This window comes from Hyperoodon ampullatus (assembly GCF_949752795.1).
Source record: "Hyperoodon ampullatus genome assembly, chromosome: X".
Taxonomy (NCBI): domain Eukaryota; kingdom Metazoa; phylum Chordata; class Mammalia; order Artiodactyla; family Ziphiidae; genus Hyperoodon; species Hyperoodon ampullatus.
In genome coordinates, this window is record NC_136913.1 from 88599602 (window position 1) to 88610489 (window position 10888).

At 39.8% G+C, this 10888-nt stretch overlaps 1 protein-coding gene across 1 annotated transcript; it reads left to right on the forward strand.

Annotated features, from left to right (window-relative positions):
* Nucleotides 1–7194: 7194 nt before the first annotated feature.
* TCEAL9 (transcription elongation factor A like 9) lies at nucleotides 7195–8592 on the forward strand (the record flags this gene model as incomplete). The annotated part of the gene is made up of 3 exons (XM_079726900.1): nucleotides 7195–7213; nucleotides 7750–7793; nucleotides 8204–8592. The coding sequence occupies exon 3, from the start codon at nucleotides 8281–8283 to the stop codon at nucleotides 8590–8592; it is 312 nt and encodes a 103-aa protein (XP_079583026.1). The 5' UTR covers nucleotides 7195–7213; nucleotides 7750–7793; nucleotides 8204–8280.
* Nucleotides 8593–10888: the final 2296 nt, after the last annotated feature.

Here is a 10888-nt window from a genome sequence, read left to right on the forward strand (position 1 = left end):
TCTGCAACAGGAATCATTACTCAGAGGATACAAAAGACAGAAAGAAATGGATTTGGGCCCAGGTAGACTCTCATCAACTGACACTAAGGGAGTTCAGGTTCCCGATCCTGCCTCCCACCCAAGCAAGGCAGCAGGAACACTCAACCCCTCCTCCTCTTGTCACCCTGGATTTGGAATGTCTCTTTTTCCACCTTGGCATTTCAGGAGGTCAGATGTAGTGTAAGAGAGAGGCGGCATTTTCTCTTGGAGTTATTGTCCACTTAATCTTCTTGTGGGATTAGCCCTTTCCCCTGTTCTAACTGCTCCCCAGCCTGCTCCTTCCCAGAACCTCCTCTCCTGGTAGTCATTATTATTTTTCCCCTGAAGCCCTTACCTGCACCTAAATGGCCAGAAAGCTAGGTATCAGGAAAGGAGGCTGGGAGTGGAAAGTGGAACATTATCTTTCTTCTGTGTACTTTTATGTTCCAATTTTTTAATTTAAAGTGCTTTGTTTTTACATTTCAGAAGCACGATACTTACATGTTGGGGGGAGGAAGAGTATGGGTATTCATCCTAAGACTTCTCTTTTTGTTGGAGTGCTTTGTTATTTGGCTAACTTAACATATATCAAATAGAAAATATTTTCCATCGGGCTTCCCTGGTGGTTCAGTGGTTAAGAATCCGCCTGCCAAGGCAGGGGACACGGGTTTGAGCCCTGCTCCAGGAAGATCCCACATGCTGCAGAGCAACTAAGCCCGTGTGCCACAACTACTGAGCCTGTGCTCTAGAGCCCGTGAGCCACAACGACTGAGCCCATGTGCCACAACTACTGAAGCCCGCGTGCCTAGAGCCCATGCTCCTCAACAAGAGAAGCCACTGCAATGAGAAGCCTGTGCAGCAATGAAGAGTAGTCCCCACTCACCACAACTAGAGAAAGCCTGCACGCAGCAACAAAGACCCAATGCAGCCAAAAATAAATAAATAAAATAAATTTAAAAAAGAGCCCTCTTTAAAAGTCATGAGGGACACAAAATAATTTTTTTTAAAAAAGAAAATATTTTCCATCAGCTACAAAGGAAAGAGCAATTTTTAAAAACATGTTAATCGTTCACAATCTTTAAGACATACTCTTTGGGGAGAAAAGTAATTTACAATAAAATATAAGATTTTCTACTAAATAGGAAATCGTTCATAATTTGGTCATGTTTACATTTATCACTTACAGAATGCTTCTAGTGATACTTCTCAAATAGCTTTAAAAAAAACAGCCTAATTATTTTGAAAATTTTAAACCTAAATTTTTCTAAAACAAATCAACATTTTACATGTTCAGAAATTAATCCCTGTAGAGTTTTAGTGTCTTATTTTTGTCATTTTAGAAAAATAATCTATCTCTTCCACTTTGAGGAGTTTTTAATCTTCATAAATACTAATTAGTTCAGTTATGTTCTGTTAGAGGGATGCAGCCTGCTAGGCCTCTCACCTCTGGCCTCTTTACCTCCAGGAAACCCAGGAGAAGTCTAGCCCTGCAGCAGGGTTGCTGCCTGCCAGTCCATCCCCATCCTGATGGCCCCTCAGCCAGGCTTAGGCCAGTGTCCAAGGAACTCTCACCAGCTGACCATATTAATTAACCTGGCCCAGGTGTTCTCAACTAGGGAAGTCTGTGAACCACCTGAGATTCTATGCAAATTTGTCCAAGTTTGGGGTTAGTGGGGTACATGCACTTTTGTTGGAAGAGGGTTTGTACCTTAGGAAGCTGAGAAAACCTGATACATGAGCAGGGCAACATTATGGGGAAGCTGAAGCTATGAAGCAGAGACAAGACAAAGGAGAAGTAGGGGATGTGAGAGGAAGGGAGAAGAGACTGGGTCCACAGCTGAACCAAGTTAATGGCAGAACACTAAAAATGCTCAGGCCCTAACTTCTAGAGGTCCATTCGAAACTGGCTGTCAATTCTCAGATTTCTTCAAGATCGTAGTCTTCTTTACTATCTCATAAATTCTCACGATGGATCTGCCTCAGCTAAGCTGGCCTAAGTCTCTATTCCTTACAACCAATGAGACTAACTGAAATGACAGTTATCTATCTGTAATAAAATGTTCCTAAAAAATCAACAAAACAACAGTAGTTATCACTGCCTGAAAACTGGTGAAAAGACATCAGTAGGGTATTGACCAAAGAAGACATCTATGTGGAAAATAAGTGTAATAAGTTATTTAGTTTCAGTATTTAGAAATATAATTGATATCCTATCTACAGGTCTACTGTACTCATTAGTTCTGGTGACTTTTTTGTAGACTGTAGGATTTTCTAAATTGGCAATCATGTCATCTATGAATAAAGAAAGTTTTACTTCTTAAAAAATATATATACAAATTAAAACTTCAAGGTATTCTTATTCCCTTGTCAAATTGAGGAATTAAAAAAAACACCATCCATTTTATATGAGAACATCCACATGGGCTGTAAGTACACGTGTAAATTTGTTGAATTATCTTGCTGGCCCTTTAGGCAATACACATAAAAAAATCATAAGATTTTTCAGACTTTTAGACCTAGCAATTTCACTTTTAGAAATATTTCCTTAGGGAATAATGTATGTTTGAGAGTCATGAAATAAATGAAATTGAGTGTAGATTTTGAGGGTTTTCTTTCCTTCTGTGTGTGTTTTTAAATATAACTGGAATAATTTTATACACATTGTTTTATAACCTCCTTTTAAATAGTATTTATTGCCTTTATTTGCAAAAGTAAAACATTTTCACTGAAAAAATGTCAAGGAACTATACATAAAAGCTATTTGTCGAGCAGAGCCAGAAATACAATCTTTTCTTGCTCTATTCATATATATTTTTAAAAGCATTGAATTGGTAACTAAGACTATTTTATAGTCTGCTTAAAATATTATATTAGTGCCAACAATATTACTTTTAGCAAAAAAAATTTCCTAAAGAAATGATTTCTCACAGGGTAAAATTTGGAAAGAGATACCTCCTGTCCAATGTATGACTAGTATTACAGCTTGACTATCTCAAACTTGAAATGGAGGGAGGCATAGTCAGAGCATGGGGAGTAGAGCCTTGTTTTAATGGATAGTAGTCACTAATAGGGCAAGGGAAGCAAATGTGAGGCATCCAACCATTGCAAGGACCCCACACCTCAAACAGGTAGTGGAGCCCTTGAATCAAATTCTGCTCCGCTACAGAGAAGTATATATGCAAAGTGTGTGTCATAAGATAAGGTCATACTGTTTGCAGACTATTCTTTATTATAGAATTTACACATACCCACTGAGAAAATGTAGAAGACTCTACAAAGAAGTATATAAAATAATATATAAATCACCTATATGCCCACCAATCACCCAGTCATACCCACTTCTAATATTTTGGTGTATACATATAAATATCTACTCACATATATTATTTTTAATGGGACCTCCTGCAGGTTACCATTTATAATCTGCTTTTTTCACCTACCAATATATTATAAAACACTTTCATTTCTATATATATATATGACTATCTTATATTTGTCAGATATTTTATTTCTTCTGCATGTTTTCAAAGTTTTATCTCAATCATTTTTTGAATGTTATTAATTAATGCATGCCTATTAAAGATAAATTTTAAATATATAAATGCAACACTTAGAAAGGAAAAGTTCTTTTTATATTGACTACTCATTTCAAATATATCCTATCAGAATAGTTCAGTATATATTCATTCAAATTTCTAATATGATAGAGAAACACAGTAAGACTCCACAGTAAGTTGACACTGGATATAACATGATTGGCGATGGGCATGGGGAAAGGGGAAAACGTCAGGATGATGTTTAAGCTTGAGTGCTGAGTAAACAACTGTTATGAGGTGCCATCAAAACACAGCGAGTCTCTAATGGACTTGGGTTGTGTAGCGAGCTAACCAAATAGGCTCACATTAGTAATTTCATTCATCTCTCAATAATATAACCCAGAATTTTACAGGAATGAATTTTGTGGACTTTACTAATCATGCTATGGTAGAATTTCTTTATTTACTTATATTTTAAATACACAAAAATAAATATATGTATGCTGTGACAAACAAGTACTACCACATATATTAACCTTCAATTTTTCTTCTTTCTTAACAATATATGTTGGGCATTTTTTCATGTGAGTAAATATAACTCCACATTATTATTTTTCATCACTGCATAGTATTGCATTAGTGAATTATCAAACTTTTCTTAAACCAATCCCCTTTTAGGAATATTTATTTTTTTCCTTTAAAAAAATCTATTACCACAACTACTACATTGACCATATTTGGCATGGGAGTATTTCAGCATGATAAAACACTAGAAGAGAAAGTGATGTGTCCAAAAGCACATATATTTTAAGGTTTAATATTGCCAAAATGACCTCCAGAAATGCACTATTTTATTCTATCTTTTAATATTTTTGCATCTTGCTTGTACTTTTACTTTTTAAATTGAGGTATAAATGACAGATAACACTATATTAGTTTCAGGTGTACAACACAGTGATTCAATATTTGTATATATTGTGAAATGATCACCACAATAAGTTTAGTTCATATTCATATATTATTATATATTCTCAAAAGTGCATGTGGATGTTTGTTTTTCCATACCCTCACCAACTCTGAATATGATCAATATTTTTCATTTTTTCTAATTGCATAGGTGGAAAATTAACTCATGTTCTCAATAGATCTCATTTTAATTCTTAGAATTCTATGATATGGTTGTTACACAATTAATTTAACCTGTTCCCCACTGTAAGCCATTTAATTTGCTTCTTAATTGCACCATTTATAAAGAATTTTGTCGAATATCCTAATAGTCATTCTCCATTTCTAAATGGTACATACTGTTGGTGCAGTTTGAATTGTTTTAACAGAATTATGAAGTTTGCCTTCTTTAACTTGTAGCAAAATCATCTGGGAGAATCGTTGGTTTATGAGAATGCATACACACGAGTGAATGTGCAGGTGCATATGTACATGCTTGGGCACATGTCTGTTATTTCCTAGAACAACTCTCTTTCCTTCATTGCTGACTTTCACCTGTGGCTTCTCTTTGCATATTCAGGTCCAACTCAAAGGATTGATGCCAGGAATTCAGGTCTACAAACTAACCGTGTTGTTGTAAATCATTGTGACTATTGTTAAATATTTCCTCAGAGTGAAAACCTAAGAATGGATTTACAGGCTCAAAGGGAATGCATATTTAAGTACTTAGCAACTGCCTAAGAACTATCCATAAAGGTTGACCAATTCAGATTCTGTAACCTGGAAATAAGTGAGAAAGTCCTTGGGGGTAGTGCAGAGCTTTTCAAAAAGTGCTTGCACTGAACCTGCTTTCGGACAATAGCCACCATCAAGAGACATAAAACCCTTAAGGAGGAACAAGTGGACTTGACCCAGCAAGGCAGCATGAGACAGGCCAGGGTAATGGTAAGGCCACAGGGCCTAGGTTCAGTCAGACTGGTCTCCTCTTTCCTTCCCCCCTCCATCTAGGTCTTATCCTCCCTGTGAGGCCCAGGTCAAGGTCTTTTACCTCCATGAGGCTTCTTCTGGCTATTTTGGGCTAACAGGCCTTTGCCTTCTCTGAGCTCCTATTGGCCTGGCAGTACACCCTTTCCTTTAGCCCTTTCTCCAAATGGCCTCATATGAAGGGGGTTCTGCCTTTCCAGCTGCATCATCTACTCCAACCCCAGCATGAACCCACAGGGGATGTGGGTCACTCTCAAGAGGATAGATCTGGAGAAGAGGCATGAGCAAGTCTTGCATTTGGGCTCCAGGTGCTTTGGGCAGGATATTCTAGGGCCCTAGGTATCTAGAATGTGGTTTAGAAGGATAGAAGTGAAGTTTCCAAGTCAGCACATCTTGCCCCGTTGACTCTTCACTACCTGGGAAAGAGGGCATCCAGAGGACCAAACCAATTACTTCTTGGCAAATACCACCACCAAGACTCTGGAGTCAGACATTATTTTTTCTCATTTTGAATCCTTTTCCCCAAACGAAATCCTAATATAATTATAATAATAGTTTGTACTTTTAAAGCACTTACCATATGCCAGGCACTATTCTCAGGACTGTACACATACTACCTCACTTAACTAAAGTAATTCTTTGTCTTTTCCGACTATAAAAGATAAAAATTTGTTAAAAAGAAAACCACAGGCTCCAAACCACATCTCCTGTGCTAAAGCCTATGATACCAAACCTAGATTTAATACCTGACCTAATTGCAGTTTCAACCTCTCCCAGAAATGTAATCTTAAATCAACCAGTCTGGAATTTTGTGGTCAAGCAACAGTAAGGTAATCTGTGGCATAGGCTCCTCCATCTCCCAGAGAAAGAAGAAGCAATCTGCATGATAAAACCCTTGCTGCTCCCTTCCTCTCCCCTCGCCCCCAAAAAAGTTGTCCTGGCCTAAAAATAATCCTTTCTTTTATTTTGCTAATAGCTCCCTTGCCCCAGTCTCCTGCCTTTAAAAACCTTCCATTTTGTACAACCCGTGGGAGCGCCCTTCTAGCTGCTAGATGGGTTGCTACCCTGTTCATGAATTGCTGTATAAAGCCAATTAGCTCTTCACATTTACTCAGCTGAATTTTGTTTTTTTCAGTTACTTTTTAAAAAATATAGAAAAGTATTAAGAATAAAGCAAAAAACTACATTAAAAAATCTTACTCCTGTCCCAGGCTTCCCCCACCATCCTTTTTTTTTTTTTTTTTAAACAACCTGCTGCCAAACCAACCCTGCTCCACAACAGCCAAGAACTAGATTGCAGATGAAATGGAGGCTGGGGGAGGGGCGATGGATGTAGGTTGGAGTTCTTAATCCTGGGAGCAGAAGGCAGGAAAAGACAATTCTTGAAAAAAGTAGAAAAGTTTAGTAGCTCCAGAAAAAGATGCAGCCCCTCCCTAGTAATCAGAGAAAGGAAAATAACATGTTCCCCCTCTGGGATGGAAAGGGCCAAATGTATAAGGTGGGGGGGGGCAGAGGGCCGGCCCACTTCTGCCGCGCTTTTGGTGGGAGTGGAAATTGGGGACCCGAGCTCACTGGTGACGTAGATATCACGTGACCAGGAGTCGACGTGTGCAGAAGTCCTGTTAGTCTGGTCCTTGTTCCCTTCTGGGTACCAGCTTGCTTCAGCAGCGCAGCCGGTGAGGCCCGAGGCTAGGAGAAGGAGAAGGAGTCAGCTTGCCGGAATTTTGCAGGTTGGTGGCAAAATAGGTGCTGTCTGGGAATTTCTAGGGTGGGGGTGGCCTAGAGCAGAGACTTGAGGGAGCCCTGGTCAATTCCGTCTCTCCACCTCCCACCTCCAGGTCTGCAGGAAATGGTGACCCTTGGGAAAGGGACTAGGGGTCCCGGGAGAAGGACAGGGAGACCTGTGAGAGTTTAAAAATAATCATCCTCTGCCACCTCAGACCGCTTTCCCAACACTTACCCACCCCCCAACCGCCCCCGTCAGTCTTAAAGATAGTTTGGAAATAATCTGCTTTTCCTACTCCCTGTCTGATGGAAAATTCGACTTAACTTGCACTATGGAGAGGGGGGACAAATGCGGGAATAAGAAGGTGGGAAAGTTTCCATAACCGAGAACCTTAATGAGAAAAGTGCGTGGTGCTGGTCGGCCCACTGAGCGCTCGCCCCACCCCCCACCCCCACCCCCACCCCCACCCCACCCCACCCCCACCCTCACCCTCACCCTCACCCTCACGCCCTCCCCCTCCCGTTTCCCGTTTGTCCGCAGGTCTGCAGGTCTGTTGTTCATAGCAGTACGCAGGGCTAGAAAAGGTGAGGAAGAAACTGACCGGATCAGTACGGGTAGGTGAAGGAAATATAAAGACCCCTGGGGTGGAGGTGGGCAAGGGAGGGACTGAGGTTGTCGGCCCCTGTTCTTTCCCCGCACCCCCCTTCTCCCAGCCTACTCTGTTCTAGGAGGATCTTGCGTTATGCCTTGTGACGGGAGAAATGGTTGAGGAGAGCCTTGGAAAAGGCTGGAGGGAGGGACGAGGGAGGTGAGGAGGTGGAAAGTGGGGGTAGGAGCAGCAAGCTCGGGGAAACCCAGATGGCAGACTGAGTCTCCCAAGTGGAAAATATTTGGTGATAGCTCTTAATCACAAAAAGCAAATACGGAGACTTGTGTCCAGAGCACTGGTCCGTTCACCAAGCTTTTGACTTAATGTCTCCTTCTTGCTTCCTAGAAGTAGTTGTTTTCCAAGAAGAATAAGCAGAAAAAAAGAAAGGAAGAGGGAACAGGAGGAAGAGAGACAGATACAAGATGAAACCCTGTCAAAAGGTTGAAGGAAAACCAGAAAATGAGAGTGAACCAAAACTTGAGGAAGAGCCAAAGCCTGAGGAAAAGCCAGAGGAGGAGGAAGAGCCAGAGGAGGAAAAAACAGAAGGAACTTTTAGAGAAAGGCTGATTCAGTCTCTCCAGGAATTTAAAGAAGATATACACAACAGGCATTTAAGCAAGGAAGATATGTTTAGAGAAGTGAATGAATTAGACGAGATAAGGAGAGTAAGAAACAAACTTATAGTGATGCGTTGGAAGGTTAATCGAAACCATCCTTACCCCTATTTAATGTAGTTTACCTTGATTTTTATTTTTTCTGATGTTAACATTACTTTCTTTTGATTTGCGTTTTCCCAATACACCTTTGTCCATCTTTCTACTTTTAACTTGTTGCTATTAGTGGTTTTAGATGCATCTCATTGTTTATTTTACTTCAAACCAATCTACAAGTCTTTGCCTTTTAATAAGAGAACTTTACTCACTTGTACAAAAAGAGGTTCCTGGCAGGATATAAAATGAAAAAAAAAGTTACTAAGTAATATGTGAATATCATATTTTTGAAAGGGAAGAGTATATTTATATATTACATATATGCACAGAAGAACACGTGAAGGATGAAGGGCAAAAAGTACAGTCAGTGGTAGGATTATGAGGGATTTTTTTTATTCAGCTTATTTGTATTTTTCCTTATTCCTAGAATGTACACACATTATTGTTAAAAATAATAAAAGTTTTATTAAAAAAAGGAGTAAACAACAGTACTGAGTATATTTCTAAAGGCATTGGGACACAATATTTAATGGCAGAATTTTAGAAGCAAATGTGAACTCCAAATTACCACCAGACCACTTAGCTAGGAACTAGGAGAATAAATTTTACATCTTTTCTCATCTGAAAAATAGAGATAATAAAGAACTTTCAGGGATCTTATGAGGACCAGACAAGGTAGTGACTGTGAACTATATTTGACAAGCTTTTGTTCCCATCTGCTCATGCAGGATCCCAACTCCTAAGAGATTTATTTCAGGTATTTTGGAGGGAGAAAGTAGTTCTCACCTGTGTTTAAGAACAAATCCAGACAACTGTTAGGTGGCCACTACCTTTGTGTTTCTCTCCTGCTGTGCCTGCCCAACCTTCCATCCTCCTCCCCTTGATACTACCATGTGTATTAGGTATTTCTGCCCCTTCATTCAGGTTCTGTACTCCTCAGGCCCGTAACACTGCTAATGTGTTAGAAATCTCAAATAGTGAAGCCCAACATATTTCTTTGGAACCCCCAATGGACTCTCCAGTCTGACCTCTACAGAAGTGGGGGAAACGCCCATCTCTTAAATTTAGATAGACATTTATGCAGGGCCACTTGGGCTGTGATATCTTATTGATACCCTGGCAACTTTGGGATTTTAATCACAGACTACCTCTTCCCCATAAGACTCGGACACAATGGGTCTCTTTGGGGGTGGGACCAGAAGATAAGTCTGAGTAACAGACATTTTGCTTTAGTCAGAGTTGCTTATGAGCCTAAAGATTGGTTTTATCTTCCTGACTCTTATTTCCTTAGGGTGAGCAATCTCTCCCAAAAGAGTGGTGGCAGGCCCTCCTCACCAGCTCAAAAGATACCCTTAGACCTGTGTAAATGTTTAAAGGGAGGTTCAAGTAAGATTTCGGGATATTCCCATGCTTACTTGGAAATGTATGAAGTGCTGTTTAAGACTTACTGTGTATGTATATCTGCATCCAAATCTTCATAACTATATATGTATCTATATGTGTATATGTGGCTCACAGTTGTGCCAGTTGTATATTATTTTTCCTCTGTGATGCTCTTTTTGGGGCAATTAATCTCTCCAGATTATTCTTCAAGGTTGCAACAGTCTGATGGTTGCTGGTTGGTCTGGATTCTGGCTGGAGTGAGATGAGGGTCCAAAGACTTACTGTGCCACTTTTATAGGATGGTATGAATCCAACCCCCTGGCACTCTGAGGGGTGGAGCTGGGGCAGGATGTGGAAGGGCTCCCCCAAGGCACACCCCTCTCCAGGGTTGTCTGACTTTGGTTTCTGTGTTCCAGCCTGCAGCAGGCATCAGACTCTTCTAGGCTGAAGGCCAGGCTGTCCTGGACATACATACCTGGAGAACAATGACTGTCCCCATTGCAGGTCAGAGCACTGGACTTCCTTTACCCCTTTTTTCCTTCACAAGGGGGCTTGATGGGAACTTTTAAAGGAAAGAATATAACTTTTAAAGAAAATACTTCAAAAGTCACTAACTAAAAACATTAGTTGTGATAGTTTTTGTCCCAGCCATGACTACCCTGGATGCAATCAGATAACTTGGGATTAAAGTAGAAGGACCTGGTGGTAGGTGGAGATGATTTCAGATAATACACAAATATTTTAAGTTGTAATATTCATGTATTGATATTTATTTGAATGTGTATTAATGAATACTCTCTTTAAGGCAAATGATGATAGTTTAGATTTAGGGTGGTGTTATAAAGTTTCCTTTTCAAAAATGTACTCAAATTTCCTTTTCAAAAGTATGCAAATTAAATGAGTTTGTTTGAAGACAAACATGAAGTAGAACACAATG